Source organism: Tupaia chinensis, unplaced genomic scaffold (assembly GCF_000334495.1).
Source record: "Tupaia chinensis unplaced genomic scaffold, TupChi_1.0 Scaffold000355_1, whole genome shotgun sequence".
NCBI lineage: Eukaryota > Metazoa > Chordata > Mammalia > Scandentia > Tupaiidae > Tupaia > Tupaia belangeri.
The window spans coordinates 7066480-7083185 of record NW_006159850.1 but is presented as its reverse complement, the minus strand read 5'-3'; the positions used below and the strand labels follow the sequence as shown (position 1 = coordinate 7083185).

The 16706-nt window shown below is 51.2% G+C and overlaps 1 protein-coding gene across 1 annotated transcript in view; it reads left to right on the top strand.

Annotated features, from left to right (window-relative positions):
* The first annotated feature begins 399 nt into the window (after positions 1-399).
* BCO1 (beta-carotene oxygenase 1) overlaps positions 400-16706 on the top strand; it is a 44652-nt gene continuing 28345 nt past the window's right edge. The window contains exons 1-3 of the mRNA XM_006152587.3: positions 400-895; positions 6144-6272; positions 16460-16589. Of these exons, the coding sequence (XP_006152649.1) occupies positions 832-895; positions 6144-6272; positions 16460-16589 (323 nt within the window). The 5' untranslated portion in view covers positions 400-831. The remainder of the gene's footprint in view (positions 896-6143; positions 6273-16459; positions 16590-16706) is intronic.

The following is a 16706-nucleotide window of genomic DNA, read 5'->3' as shown; positions in this document are numbered from 1 at the left end:
GGCTGGTTCTTCCTTTAAGCCACACGCTTTTCACCTGTACTCACAGCAGCAGCTCGAATGTGGAATTGAGACACAAATATTGGGAAATCCTAAAATCAAACCTAGGCACCATTTGGTCCATCTCGCTGGGAAGTTGAACTTTTGTTCATAGTTTCTGAGAAGTCTTCGATTTCCTGTCTTTTTAAAAATGGGTCCATGGAAACATTTTTGCTTCCCTCTTCTAAAAAGAAAAGAATGAATGAAGCTGCTCTTTCTATATGGTTTTTAGAGCTTGGAAGAGGGCCTTCATTCAGAACAAAACAAACACACAACCTTGCCCAGCTCTGCAGAAGACATCCCCTCCTGTGCCCCAGCATTCACGTGACCCTGGCACTGGAGGTCCCCTAATCCCAGCCCTGTTAATGGTCTGACCGCCTCTTTCCCCGTTCTGATCACAAACACCGCCAGCTGATCATTTCAGACAACCCAGCGAAGCAGAACTCACTGAAACCTCTCGAACAATTCACAGCCCAGCCAGAAACTAGCCTTTCTTGGTCAAGCCAAAAGTGAAACTGGAGAGGGAGAGTTGGGGATATACTAAGAGGATTAAAGATTAGCTATAGCACATGGCTTGCAGCTTGACCTTAGACCAAACATCTTGTAAATAACGCCAGCGCCCTCAGAGACGGAGACGCGATCAGAGCCAGCCAGCTGGAAAAAGCAAAAGGAGAAGCCAGTGGCACTGGGAGGGAGGGTGATGTAAAGGAGAGAAGGGGCAGGGAGCGAGGAGCCGTCCTCGGAGCGGAGAGGAGCGTCTGTCCTGTGAGTCTCATTCTCTTGGCAACCCACACGATGAATACGATATTTGCCAGGAATAAGAAAGAACAGCTGGAGCCTGTGAGGGCCAGCGTGACAGGTGAGCACTTCGTATGCACAGTCTGTTCTGCTCTCTGCAGGCAGGCCTGCGTGTTTTCCTGATTTTAGAAGACGTATTGCAAAATATTTTGGAAAAGTGTGGAATATGGCTTATGCGGGAGAATGACCCATAACCCAGACACATTTTTGTGAAAAGCTGGGTGTGCTATTACGCACTGGAACTTGTGGTTTCCCAGGAGAAAGGGTCATTCTCACTCTCCAACAAAACAGACCGAGGGCGAGACCATTGGCAGGAAGAGCCTCCTAGAATGCGCCATGTCTCACTTCTTCATCTTGTTTCTCGTTTCCTTCCCTTCAATGGATTGCCATTTGCCTGGTACCTTCTTGTTCAGACTTCGAAGGGCAGTCGAGCCCGGGGTGGCGCTTGCTCAGTCGGAGAGCAGCTCGCGGTCAGGGCAGCGTTTTCATCTCACTGTAGTTGGGCTGGGGGTTTTCAAGAGGAAAGGACAACAGTGAATGCCCTCTGTAGGCAAGTCGGGTGGCACTTTCCAACCGAACAAGAGCCTGGGAAGTCTTTTGAAAGAAGAAATAACTGTTCTGTGTCTTTTTCCTGACTGCAGAGGTAATATGCAATCCATGTCTCTATGTCTGTATGTGCATGTGTAAAATAACAGACAAAATTGGAAGTGCAAATGAGACATAAGGAAATAAAAATCAACTATATGTTCTCTCTCTTAAGCACTACTATTATTTGGGTCTAGAAGGGCCAGCAAGGGGCATGGTGGTTAAGGCAGCTGGATCCCACATGGTCAACTGCATGGTTCAAGTCTCAGACCCAGTGTGCTTGGAAAAAGTGTGTGTGTGTGTGTGTGTGTGTGTGTGTATGCATGTCCAGAATCCCGAGAGGAGACTGGAGGAGAAGGGATTGCTTGCGGTGTGGCCATTCCCCCTGGAGGGTGATTTTTCACCCCCCCCCTTGGCATGCCCATGCATGCTTTAGTAAAACTAAAAATAATAATCACATAATAAAACTTGGGCCTAGGGGCCAACCCATATAGCACTATGGTCAAGGACTGTGCATTGGAAGCTGGATGCCACATGGCTGGCTGTGGTTCAAATCCAGGCCCAGGTGGCTTGAAAAACACACTGGGCACGTGTGGGTGCATGCCCCAAACCAACAGGCTGGGGAAATGGAGGGGAAGGGATTGTGGAGTGACTGCACCCCGTTGGGAAGTGCTTTCTTCCTCTCTCTCTCTCTCCCTCTCCCTTTCTCTGATGGACACACGTGCCCTATGGCAATCGCGATTCATGAAGAAAATGTACACTTACTAGCAACCTTTTATTTTGAAAAGGGAAACTTCAGAGCCTGTCTTTTGAGCTCTGGGCTGTTATGAGCAGTTTGCCGTGTCATTTCCCTCTCCCTGACTTTATGACTCGTGTTTAACGACTCCTGGAAATCCTTGAGAATTTTAGGACACAAGAACCCTAGCACCTGGGAGAGTGAGTGGATGCCAAAGATCACATAGACCAGCGGTCCTCATGAGGGTCCCTGGGCCTGCAGCACCAGCATCAGGTGGCCACTTGGTGGGCACCCACGCTGAGAGCCCAGCCCTGATCCTGAGGCTTCTAAATCTCTGTCACTACCAGGCCTTTGGGGCTTCCCAAAGCGAGGACCCCTGCCTTGGGTCAAGCCTCCCTGTTCTGGGGCCGCGGAGGAAAGGCCTCCTGGAGTACCACCTGCGCCCGGTAGGGTTAATCTGCTGGTCACTGTTGTCAGACTGCTAACTACACGTCGGGCCTGCATGGACACAGCTGTCCAGGGAGGCTGTAACGGGGCTCTGGCTTCATGTGCAACTGTGCATTACTAGCTCTGAGACCCCCCAGCAAGCGACCTGCCTCAGTTTCTTCTTCTTTTTAGTTTCCGCTATAGGGCACATGGGCTCACCAGACAGAGAGCAGGAAAGAGAGAAATTACCCCCCTCCAGGAAGGATGGCCATGCCACAGTCCCTTCCTCCAGTCTCCCCTCAGAATTTTGAGCACACATGTACACACACGAGGCATGATTTGAAGCCACCGGGTCTAGGACTCGAACCACGAAGTTGGCCGTGTGCGATTCAGTGCCTTAACCACTGCACCACCTGCTGACCTGACATGCCTCAGTGTCTTCTTTCTTTTCTTAAAATTTATTTTATACATTCGATCACTGCACACTCCCACAGCTCATAACGTGAATTCCCCCAGCAGGAATGCACAGCACAGCAGTCCAGTTAAAGACATTCTCATACACATTATCCTCAACGGACGGGCCTCCATTTCTGTGCCCCTTAATGTCTTGCCTCTCTGTTTTCCTCTTAAGCCCCTTCCCCTCACCCTCCCCACCTCCCACCCTCCTCCCACATGTCAAATGAAGGTAGCATTGTAACTCCCACATGGGGTGGCTCAATGACTGGTTTCAGCACACAGCGCCTGGGCATACGTGCTCAATAAATGTTCTGACTTTGTCCAGGGCTTTGACTGTCAATCCAGACCCATGCCTCCCTCCGCCTTGAGCCTGCCCCTGCTCCAGAGCCCTGGGCCCCTGCACCTCAGGGCACTTAGCTTTCCTTTTGGAGAACTCCCCTCCCTTCATACCCCTGCACCACACTTAGCTGAGCCCTCCAGGCCTCTTTGCTTCACCTGGTCCCCACAACCAGCCTGGTCCTCCCGCTGGTCGTCCTGCCTTCCCTCAGCTCTGCTCCCAGCCCACACTCCTCACTGCAGTTCGTGGCAGCCTCCCATCGTACTGCATTGCTACCGATTGTCCAGAACAGGCAAATCCTAGAGGCGAAAAGCAGGTCAGTGGTCGCCGGGGCTGGGGCGGGGAAATGGGGAGTGACTGCTATGGGTATGGGATTTCTTTTGGGGGTGATGGACTGTTCTAGAATTAGAGGCGATGGTTGCACAAATTGTAAACACGCTAAAAACTCTGCCTTGTGGCCTAGCCCCGTGGTGCCGTGGTCAAGCGCTGTGTGCAGAAAGCTGAATCTACAAGGTTGCCCACAGTTCGAATCCTCTAGTCCTGACAACTTAAAAAACACGCCAGGCTCAGCATGTGCCTCCCCTCCTCCTGACGGGATGGCGACACGGGAGAAAGGACCGTGGTGTGACCACGCCCCACGGGGGGTGTTTTCTCTCTGTTTCTCTCCGGAGAGTACACGTGACCTCCAGTATTAGGGAACAAAACTGAAAAACTTTGAACTGTACACTTAAAAAGGATACACTTTAAGTATATCAACTTTATCTCTTGGGACCAGCAGATGGCATGATGTTTACGTCACTGGACTCCCACATAGTCAACCACGGTTCGAGTCGCAGACTCAGTGGCTTAATACTCACGCCGGGAGCACTTGAGTGCCTGAAATCCCAAGAGGAAAGTGGAGGAGAGGGGATTATGGTGTGGCTATTCACCCTGAGGGGTGATTTCTTACTGTCTCTCTGGAGAGGCATGCGTCCTATAGCAAAAATCTTAAAGAAAAAAAAGTTACCTCAATAAAAAATTACCAAAGGGATAAATCTGATCCTTTCATGAATTCCGTTAAAAGTGTCCACGGTGCCCTGTCCTCCTGAGGGCAAACGGGAACGTCAGTGTGGCCTGAGGGTTGCCCTTCACTGCTGGGCCCCTGGTGGCTCCCAGCATCGCTGCTCAGAGCTGGAAATTCTGGTGCCGTCTCATTAAGCAGTTTGCACATCTGGCCTTTAAACTGTTGGGGTTTTTGTTTTATTTTGTTTTTAAGACTTTTCCTCAAAGAGCATGTGCTCTCACCAGAGAGAGACAAAGAGAGAGGAAAAGTGAGAAATCGCCCCAATGAGGATGGCACACTGCGGTCCCCTCTGTTCCATTCTCCTCTTGGAACTTTGGGTGCGCGCGTGCCCACACACACACACACACACACACACACACACACGCCCAGCGTTAAACTGGTGTTTGATCTCCTGGCTGGATTTCTCCATAGGCAAGAAGTCAGGTGTAAGTTGTTCATTGAGACCTGATCTCAAAAGTAACAGGAGGGATCCCGGGAAGAGAGAAGGAAGCAAGGAAGGGGGCATTGTGGAGCCGTTGACCAGGGGCCACTGGAGCAGAATCCTGCGGGCATTACGTGACTCTGCCCCGCGTGACCCCACCCAGGGTAAGGAAGTGGCTGCAGTGGTGCCCCCACTCCCCAGAGGCGCTAACTCTCCAGGCCCGCAGCCTGCCCAGTGCAGGGGAGGCAAGCCCCCCGAGTCAGAGCAGCACATTTGCAGGGGCAAGTGAAAGTCGCAGGCACAGGGGTGCCAGTGTCATTGCCGCTGTCCCTGCCTGTGGGATGGCGCTGTCTGACAGACCAAGAGCTCATGCCGTGTAGGTACTTCCAACTTCTCTAGGAGACACATTCACCAAAGGAGTAAGAGACAGTTACTTAATGTATCTAAGATCACGGGACCAGCAGTTGGTGTAATGGGTACGTCATTGAACTCCCATGTAGTTGACCGCAGTTCTAGTCCTGGACCTGGTGTCTTAAACTCACACCAGGTGCATGTGTGCCCAAGATCCCAAGAGGAGAATGGAGGAGAAAGGATTGCGGAGTGGCTATTCCCCTGGGGGGTGATTTCTTGCTTTCCGTCTCTGTCTCTCTGTCTTTCTGGAGAGCGCACGCGCCCTATAGCAAAAACCTCTCCAAACATATCTAAGATAGCAATTCAACATGAATCAGTATGACACATGGCTTCATTTTCTTACTGCGTTTTCTACACAGAGCACCTCTCCCTCTAGACTGGCCACATTGCTAACGCTCAGTGCTGCTTGGAGCTGGTAGCTGCCACGATGTGCAGCATGATTCTAGAATTTTCCTTCCTTATGCTTTTGGGAGGCAAACCCTACTCGGCCTCGAGACTCGGCCAGGTTGCCTCCTCTGGGAAGCCGGCCACGGCTCCAGCTCTCGGCCCTCCCCAGCCCACTGTGGGTCTACTCTCACAGCGCCCTCAAGCGGGTCGCAGCATCACTCCTACCCCAGCGTATCCTGTATGTCGTTCCCATCTCCCAGAGACGGTGAGCAGCTTGAGGACAGGGGCCAGGCCTATACGTCTCGGTGTCTCAGGGCCAGCAAATGCCAGGCATATCAGTCCACTGTCCAGAAACGGCTGTGGACTAAGCCAACAGGTGCAGTGAGTGGTGTCGGGGCAAGTGACCTCCGTTTCTTTCCAGGGCCTTACTCCTAGCTTTTCGGTTTGGATGCAGAAACTAGAAACCAAACATTCTTTCTTTTCACAGGCAAGATCCCGGCATGGCTGCAGGGAACCCTGCTGCGCAACGGGCCGGGCATGCACACGGTCGGGGAGACCAGCTACAACCACTGGTTCGACGGCCTGGCCTTGCTCCACAGCTTCACCATCAGAGACGGTAGGAGCATGCACTGGGTAGTGGGCCGCTGTGCAGAGGAGCGGCGAGCTCAGGGGCTTAGAACACACGGATTCGTTCTTGCCTAGTTCCTGCCGATTTTTTTTTGAGCTAACGTCAAGGTGTTGGCAAGACGGCCTTCCTTTTGGAGGCTCCAGGGGAGAATCTGTTTGCTTGCTTTCCTTGGTTCTAGAAGCTGTCTGTATTCCTTGGCTCATGGCTCCATCTCCGTCTGCAAAGGCAGCAGGAGGGCACTTTGTAATCTCCCTCTTTCCTTGCTCTTGTCTCCGTCGCTCCCTCTGCTCTCATCCTCACATCCTTCTCTGGCTCTGAGCCTCTTTCCTTTCTCTCTCTTTTTTTTTTTTTTTTTTTTTGTTTGTGGTTTTTTTCTAAATTTTTTTTTTTTTTGGTTGAGAGATTCTTGCTAAAGGGCACATGTGCTTGCTGGAGAGACAGAGAGACAGGTGAGAAATCCCCTCGGAGGGATGGCCATACCACAGCCCTTTCTCCTCCATTCTCCTCTTGGGATTTGGGGCACACACGCACATGCACCCAGCATGTTTCAAGCCACCAAGTCCGGGATGCAGTGGGTTGGCCACGTGGGAGTCCAGGACCTTAACCACAGCGCCACCTGCTGTGGTTATGCGCTAAGAACCTTTGTGTTTACAGGAGGCCCATGCAGATAATCTGAATTAATCTCCTCATGTCCAAGTCCTTGATCCACCTACGGAGTCTCTTTTCCATGTCAAGTAACAGAGTTACAGGTTCCAGGGATTGGGGAGTGGACATTGTGGTGGGGCATTATTCAGCCCACCACAAACGCAGTCCCCCAAAGGACAACCATGGCTTTGATTATTAAATATTGCCAGGTGGCACATGCACTTACCAGAGAGGCAGAGAGAGGGGGTAGAGATGCTTCCCGATGGAGTGGGGTCACAGAGCAACCCCTCCTCCTCCATCTCTGTCCTGTCGGGATCCTGGGCACATATGCCATGTGCCCAGCCCAGCATTGTTGTAAGCTGCCAGGACCAGGATTCCAATTGCTGTCAGCTGTGTGGGACCTGACTCCCTGAGCCTCTAGCCTGCAGGGTCAGCCCCATGGCACTTTGTCAAAGAGCTCGCTTTGGAAAATAGCATACATTCTCAGTAAGGCAGGTCACAGGCTTTGGCTTCAGACATTAACTCAAAGCAGGAAGTCGAGCGCCAAGAAGAGCAAAGCCACCGTTCCGCTCGCCAAGCAAGGAGTAGAAAGCCAAGGGGCTGGATGTGGGCAGAAAGGAGAGAGCACGGAGGGGCCCCCCAGCTCCGCTGTCCACGCGAAGGCGTGGGTTGTGCATCCTTTGCTTTCAGCCGCTGAGCTGGATTACGTTGCCGAAGCACGCGGTGTTCTGAGCGAGCGGGATAAGTTGCATAAGGCTTTAGTGGGCTCAGGGTCACGAGTGGGCAAATCCGTGTCCCAGGGCTCCAGCCAACCTTGGTGAAACTTTCTTTAACCCCTGCATTCCAACACGAACGGTGGTCACTTCACATCCCTCAGCCTCCGTTTCCTCGCCTGTAGACCGAGCTTGGTCACCGTCCCCTGGGGAGCCGTTGGGATGGTTGGAAGTACTGGGCAGTCCAGCAAAGGCCTGCCCTGGAAGATGCTCAGTGGATTAAAAACCACCGGCCCCATGCCTGGGACTGAACCCCAGCTCCACCATGCTAGCTTGCATGCACCTGGGCTGTGTGACTGTGGCTGCGTTACTGGCTTCTCTGTGTCTTAGTCTACCTATCTGTAAAGTGGAGGTACTGGGGGCAGACTTCAGAGAGTTGCTGTGGCACGTAAGTGAACTGGTATGTGTAAGGAGCTCTTAGAGTGTCTGGTACATAGTGTGTGCTCAGCAAACATGTGCTAGTATCTGTATGTAATTATTGCTTTCAGGTCACTCAGCAATTACTTTCCGAGTGCATAGGTCATGAAGAGAGACCCCACGATTAGAGCCATGAGCTCTGAGTTTGCACATCTTCCATATTTATTTGCCATAGGGTGTGTGCACTCACCAGAGAGAGACAGAGAGAAAGTGAGACATCACCCCCCAGAGGGGATGGCCACACTGCAATCCCTTCTCCTCCCTTTTCCTCCTGAGATTTTGGGCACACATACACATGCACCCAGCATGCACTTCAAGCCGCCAGGTCTGGGACTCAAACCACGGTTGGCCATGTGATAGTCCAGCACCTTAACCACTACACCGCCAGCTAGCCTCGGCCAGAATGGGTTACAGACTCAAATAGCAGTTGGCCATGTGGGAATCCAGCTCCTTAACTACCACACAACCGCTGGTATCCGAATTTCCAGATTTCACCATGACTCAGCTACAGAGTGGTTGGTTCTGTATTTGCTGACAGCCCAAAGCTTTAACAGTCCCCCCTTTTCTTTTTTCTCTTTTTTTTTGGGAGAGGCTTTTGCTATAGGGTGCATGCGTTCACCAGACAGACAGAGAGAGACAGAGATAGAAAGCAAGAAATCACCCCCCAGGGAGGATGGTCACGCTGCAATCCCTTCTCCATTCTCCTCTCAGAATCTTGGGCACACAAGCACACACGCCCGGCATGAGTTTAAGCCACTGGGTCCGGGACTCGAACTGCAGTCGACTACGTCCCCTCTTTTCTAAACAGACGTTCCTAGTCATTCTTGGGAAAATAAGTGCTGTTCTGGGAAAGGTGGAAGTACGAATGGCTCCTTGTCACCAGGTTGCCGGGTCCTCTGTGGCCCCTTTCTGGGGCTGATGTTAATCTTGCTGAGGGGACATCCCTGCCTTATCTTTGTAAATACATAAACTGGGCATTAGGGAGGATGAGTGACTTATCCAAAGTAGTGCTGGGATTTGAACTCATGTTGTCAAGAGTTAGAGTCTGCAACCTGCTCCATTGTTCTTACCCCAACACACACCCAACTTATAGACTGGTGTCATATGGACCCTTCCATAGCAACCAGGGACAAAACCAGCACAGTGAAGGATGTGTCTTGAGGTGACCACGGTCCACTAAAGTCCTTGAACGGGCTAAATGTGCAACGATGAAAGGCATCCCCTGCTGCTGAGACTTTCCAAGACGTCAGCAGGTGTTCAAACTGAAATGTCATCAAACAGATAGGTGGCCCAGAAAAGTCACTTTTATTCGTGATCTGGAATTGGACAGGAAACGAGCAAGTCTGGGAATCACACCCAGTCTCTCACCCTTTCTCTGCCCTGCTCTTGAGCCTGGGCAGGGGTCTGAGGTACACACCCCACTTCCCATGGCCATGGTCAGCCCTCCAGTCTCCAGCATAGAGTGGGAGGCCCAGAGTCTAGGGGCCCTGTTTAAATTGCACCTTCATCATTGAGCCCAGGGCTTGGCCCAGAGGGCGCTTGGAATCTCTCCATGGAGTTAAGATGGCATGATCACTCAGCAATTACTTTCCGAGTGCATAGGTCATGAAGAGAGACCCCACGATTAGAGCCATGAGCTCTGAGTTTGCACATCTTCCATATTTATTTGCCATAGGGTGTGTGCACTCACCAGAGAGAGACAGAGAGAAAGTGAGACATCACCCCCCAGAGGGGATGGCCACACTGCACTCCCTTCTCCTGAGATTTTGGGCACACATACACATGCACCCAGCATGCACTTCAAGCCGCCAGGTCTGGGACTCAAACCACGGTTGGCCATGTGATAGTCCAGCACCTTAACCACTACACCGCCAGCTAGCCTCGGCCAGAATGGGTTACAGACTCAAATAGCAGTTGGCCATGTGGGAATCCAGCTCCTTAACTACCACACAACCGCTGGTATCCGAATTTCCAGATTTCACCATGACTCAGCTACAGAGTGGTTGGTTCTGTATTTGCTGACAGCCCAAAGCTTTAACAGTCCCCCCTTTTCTTTTTTCTCTTTTTTTTTGGGAGAGGCTTTTGCTATAGGGTGCATGCGTTCACCAGACAGACAGAGAGAGACAGAGATAGAAAGCAAGAAATCACCCCCCAGGGAGGATGGTCACGCTGCAATCCCTTCTCCATTCTCCTCTCAGAATCTTGGGCACACAAGCACACACGCCCGGCATGAGTTTAAGCCACTGGGTCCGGGACTCGAACTGCAGTCGACTACGTCCCCTCTTTTCTAAACAGACGTTCCTAGTCATTCTTGGGAAAATAAGTGCTGTTCTGGGAAAGGTGGAAGTACGAATGGCTCCTTGTCACCAGGTTGCCGGGTCCTCTGTGGCCCCTTTCTGGGGCTGATGTTAATCTTGCTGAGGGGACATCCCTGCCTTATCTTTGTAAATACATAAACTGGGCATTAGGGAGGATGAGTGACTTATCCAAAGTAGTGCTGGGATTTGAACTCATGTTGTCAAGAGTTAGAGTCTGCAACCTGCTCCATTGTTCTTACCCCAACACACACCCAACTTATAGACTGGTGTCATATGGACCCTTCCATAGCAACCAGGGACAAAACCAGCACAGTGAAGGATGTGTCTTGAGGTGACCACGGTCCACTAAAGTCCTTGAACGGGCTAAATGTGCAACGATGAAAGGCATCCCCTGCTGCTGAGACTTTCCAAGACGTCAGCAGGTGTTCAAACTGAAATGTCATCAAACAGATAGGTGGCCCAGAAAAGTCACTTTTATTCGTGATCTGGAATTGGACAGGAAACGAGCAAGTCTGGGAATCACACCCAGTCTCTCACCCTTTCTCTGCCCTGCTCTTGAGCCTGGGCAGGGGTCTGAGGTACACACCCCACTTCCCATGGCCATGGTCAGCCCTCCAGTCTCCAGCATAGAGTGGGAGGCCCAGAGTCTAGGGGCCCTGTTTAAATTGCACCTTCATCATTGAGCCCAGGGCTTGGCCCAGAGGGCGCTTGGAATCTCTCCATGGAGTTAAGATGGCATGATGGGGCAGACTTGATAGTTGGAGGTGACCCTTCCATGCCCACCACCAGGAGGATTTGCTGGGCCTGTCCTACGTGTTCCATGCCCATCCACAACTCAGCCCTCACTACAGCCCCAGAATGGTCCCTCTGTTACCACCTCGATCTTACAGATGAGAGACTAAGGCCCAGAGAGGCCAAGTAGCTTGCCCAGATGCACACAGCTAAGAAATGATGCAGTCAAATAGAAACCCAGGGCCAGCAGGTGGCATAGAGGTTAGCATAGCTGGATCCCACTTGGCCAACCATGAGGTTCAAGTCCCGGACATAATTGCTTGAAAAACACGCCAGGAGCATGTGCCCAAGATGCAGAATGAAGAGTAGAGCAGAAGGGATTGTGATGTGGCTATCTCTGCCCAGGGTGAGTTCTCACTTTCCCCTTCCCTGGTGAGTGCATGTAACCCACAACAAAGCAAACCAACCAACCCAGAGCTCTCCAACTCAGAATCTCAAGTCCTAACTATTATCCGATTCTGCTCCATCTCCCACGCCCGTCAGCCACGGCCTCTCCTCCTCTCCTCTCCTCTCCTCTCCTCTCCTCTCCTCTCCAGCCCACTCCTCTCAGCACTGACAGATTCCCAGCATTGGTGTGACACAGCCGGGCTTCTCCTCTAGAACTCTCGGTGGCTCCCCATTTTCCAACAGTGAAAATATAAACCCCAGATGGTAACTCCCACTACGCCTTGTTCAGAAGAGGGCATGCACAGGGAAACTGCAACCTCTGATTTGTGGCCAGCATTCTCAAAAGGTGGCGGCCATTAAGGGTGCAAATTTAGGGACCCACTCAGGGCTAAGTGCATCCTAATCTCAGAAGGTAGGGCTGGAGCATCAGTGTTTCCAACATGTTCCCAGGTGACCCAAGTCTCCTGAGGCTTGAGAATCCCCCCTCCCTGGACCCCCAGCCTACTGTTCAGCCCCACCCAAGACCTCCTTTCCAGAAGTACCTAGCCTGGGGCGTGGGTGTGGATTTTTAAAAAGCCCCCAGGTGCCTGCAGCATACAGCCAGTCTACAGAGCCTCTACCTAAGGCCAGACCAGTGAGGAGATGTGGGATCAAGAAAGTGAAAAGGCAGAAAAATGGCTGTGGCCTTGAGCAGAGGCCTTTTTAAAAATAACGAGGATTTGGATCAGAGGGGCGGAGTTCGGGGAGGGAGGGCACCTGCTGGGTGAATGGCACACAAGAATGTCCTTTGGGGAGCAGCAGATGGCATAGTGGTCACGTTGCTGGACTCCCACATGGCGGACTGCAATTCGAGTCCCAGACCTGATGGCTTGAAAATCACTGAGTGCATGCGCATGCATGCCTAAGACCCCAGGAGGATAATGGAGGAGAAGGGATTGCGGCTTGGCCAACCCCTAGGGGGTGATTTCTTGCTTTCTATCTGTCTGTCTGTCTCTGTCTCTGGTGAGCACATGCATCCCAAGACAAAAAAAAAAAAAGAATACTTCTTTTTGGCTGGCTCTGGGGCCTACTGGTTAAGAGACCCAGGTCTAATATGGCTGACCGTGGTTTGAATCCTGGCCCCAGTGGCTTGAGAAACACATCAAGCAGGTGTACATGTGTGCCCAAACCCCAGCAGGATGGCGAACTGGACAAGAAGGGATTGCAGCATGGCCACGCCCCATCTCTTTCTCTGTGTCTCTCTGTCTCTCTCTGTTGAGCATATGCATGCTCTGGAAACTGAAAAAAAAAGATGCTTCTTTTTGTAAGATTAAAATGATTTCACAACCAGAAGGTTTTATAAGGCAGGCACAGAGCTGAGTGACCGGAAGTCTCCCTGACAATACGAGCCAGTAATTCTCTAACAGGGGGCCAAGTGATCCCAGCAGGGTTTGAACATTGGGAAGTTTGCTTTTATATAAATATATGCCTTCCCTCCCAGCTCTCCCTAAAAATGTATCCAGCTTGCGTCAGCTGCGGCCTGGCTGAGCAGCTGCACGTCTGTTTACTGCGTCCCTGCAGAAGGAATGTGCTAATTGGGCTCTCCGAGAGCCAGCGGGGTGGTGGGGGTCTCAACCTCAGCGCCCAGTGTCAGCCTTGAGTGATTGCAGAGCCACCTAGCACTGCGTGCTCAGAGACTGGGTGTTTACAAGAACAGGAGCTGGGTGTTTATGTTTCAAGTGAACAGAATTCAGCATTGCAGGCCATGCAGGCCCAAAGCACCTTAGGCAGTCCTTGTGGGTGGGACCTCTGGAATGACGGGTGCAGGACAGGCTGGCTCCCTGACGACCAGGGTGGCCCTACAGCCGGTCTCCTCTGTGTAGCACATGGCTGAGGACCAGTGTGTGTGGTCTTCCCCAACATCCAGAATTCAGGACAATCCCGAATATCAGTGGCTGTCATTTACCAGCTGTATGCCAGGTGATAGTGAACAGTCACCTTGTCCTCCCATCACACACACTGCCCACCTAGGACGGGAGGACTAGGTGACCCCCAACTTCCAGGTGAAGAACCCAGGTTTCTCTGAGGTTAAGAGACTTGCCCAACAGCAAAGCCTTGACCACTCAGTATACTGCATCTCAAGACTGTGTGTAGCTTTGAGCACCTACTATGCACTCAGTGCTTTATAAACCTTTTTTTTTTTTAGAGAGAGATTTTTGCTATAGGGCGTGTGCATTAGCCAGAGAGACAGAAAGCAAGAAATCACCTCCCAGGGGACATGGCCACACCACAATCCCTTCTCCTCCATTCTCTTCCCGGGATCTTGGCCTCACACACACGTGCCTGGTATGAGTTTTAAGCCACCAGATCTGGGACTCGAACTGCAGTCAATTATGTGGGAGTCCAGCAACGTAACAACTACACAACCTGGTGGTCCCAGAGCCTTAAGTGTCATACAATGCTGTAAAGCGTTGATCCTCGCCACAGTGGAGGGGCTGGGTTTGCCCCTGACCGAGGTCAAGAGCATGGCTGGCACGTGATGAGTGAGGATTTGTGTCCAGGTGGGAAGCTGGGTCTTCTCAGGGGGAGGGACCGTGGCTGTTCTGGTCACTTTCACATCCGTCCCCCGGCCCATCAAGGGCTTGACCAATACTGGAAGCAGGACCTCAGAGACTGGACCGCCCATAGCCCAGGCTCCTCACCCTTCCACCATAGTTCTTGATGCCCCAGGAATAAATCACCCTACAGAAATACCTCAGGACACTTATTCACACAGGAGTCACCCTAGAAGGATGTGAGAAGGGACAGATGACTGTCAGCCCCTCGGGGACACACAGTTAACCTCCGGAAGGCCGAGAAGGAACATGGTAACAGTCTCCACCAATGTGGCTGTGATTCACGGGGCTGATGGTCATTTTGTCCACTCCAGTGCCAGGGTGGGAGTGATTACCCCTGAAATGTCACCAGATCCTCTGAGGGTGGACAAGACAACACAAGCCCGAGGGGAAAAGGATGGGTGCTTGTAGAAGTCAAACTAGGGGTTCCCCTGGAGGGAAGACAGTTTGTCTTAGCTGGATGGGTGAGGGGTTTCCGGGGCTGTTCACTTCGTTTCCTGACCAGGAGGAAGTGTCTACAGGTTTTTTTGTTGTTGTTTTCTCTTTTGTTTTCAATTGTCAGAAGGTGTGAGTGTTCATCAGAAAGAGGAAAAGAGAGAAAGCACCCCTGATGGGCCATGGTCCCATAGTCCTTTCCCCCTTTTCTCCGTCCTGTCAGGATTTGGGGGCTGGCACCTGCCTGCTGGTTAAAGGCGCTGGGCAGGAATTTCTAGTGAATTCCTTCTGCCCCCTAGCCTCTCACTGTCAGTACTCGATGGCCGTCAATATTTGGAGGGCGTTCCTGGGATCAACGTTCTGTTTACTTCCTGGGCCCTACTTTTCTGCACCTGGTAATTGTATCAATACTGGAATGACACCATAAAGAAACATGTTCTCCAGGGAGGAAAAAAGGCAACACAATGTCATTTCATAATTAACAGCAAAACGGGGCCTGGCAGGCGGCCTGGTGGCTGGGCTCTGGATTCCCACATGGCCGACTGCGGCTGAAGTCCTGGGCTGGCTTTCTCATTTTCTCTCTCTCTTTTGCTCTCTTGCTCTGTCCCTCTCTGGTCAAATTAAAATAAGTAAATAAAGTTAAATAAAATAACTCTTTTAAAATAATAATAATAATAATTAAAGCAAAATGTACCAGCAAATGGCATAATGGTTATGTTGCTGGATTCCCACATGGCCGACTGCTGTTTGAATCCCAGACCTAGCAGTTTACTTTCTCTCTCTCTCTCTCTCTCTCTCTTTCTCTCTCTCTGGTCAAACTAAAAAGTATTAACAATAAAATAAATAAAATAATTAAAAAACAAAAGCACCCTCATATCAGGTGCATGCGCATGCATGCCCAAAATCCTGAGAGGAGAATGGCGAAGGGACTGTGGCATGGCCATCCTCCCTGAGGGGTGATTTCTCGCCTTCTCTCAGTCTCTCTCTGCTTCTCTAGCGAGCACATAAGCCCTATAGAAAAATATCTCTCTAAAATAATAATAATAACACGTAACAGCAAAATGAAATAGAACGCCAACCCTGCCCCAGGTCTCAATTACCCACCAAGTGAAGTCCAAAGGCCCCAGGCACTCAGCCCTGCAGACCCAGTAGGCCCTGTTCCAGGCCATTCACAAACTCCTCTTGCCCCTACCACTCTGAGCACCTCCCGGGCGGTCTCGCCAACCCGGCTCTGTTCTTGCACACAGTGGCTGCACTTTCCCTCCTCCAGGCTTTGCTTACAGACTTCCTGGGGAGAACTGGAAAGCCCCGTCCCCTTGCTTCCCTCTGCCTCCTCAATCTATTGCACAAGAATTCTGCTATTTCAGATGCCACCTCCTCTATGAAGCCTCTCCTGATTAACTCCCATCTGGGAAGCATCTCCCCTCACTTCCCACAAGAGGAAACTGTGAATATGTTATCTTGAGAAGCAAAAGAGACTCTGCCAACACCAAGTTAAGGATCTTGGAATAGATTAGAGAAGCCTGTCCTCGTGAACTGATTGTCCCTCCATCAAAACTAGGTGCCATGGTGAATCAGGTGCTGGCCTCCAACATGGCCAGCTATGGTTCGGGTCCTGGACCTGGTGGCTTGTTTTCTCACTTTCCCTCTCTCTTTCTTTCTCTGGTCAAATCTTTAAAAAAAATAATAATAATTAATAAAATTAAATAAATCTTTAAAAAAAAAAGTAAGAAAAGAAAACCCCAAATGGCTAAACTAGCTTTTCAGCCGGGGAAGGGGCTGCTGGCCTGAGGCTATGCGCTGCTCTCTTGCAGGCGAAGTCCATTACCGGAGCAAATACCTGCGGAGCGACACCTACAACGCCAACATCGAGGCCAATCGGATCGTGGTGTCGGAGTTCGGGACCATGGCCTACCCAGACCCCTGCAAAAACATATTTTCCAAGTAACTGTCCATTTCGAATCTGATTGACTTTCGTGCTCTTTGATATCATTAATGTTCAAAAAAAAAAAAAAAAAAAAAACCAGCATTTGCTTCTCACTCAGCTCCCTAGGGCGGGGT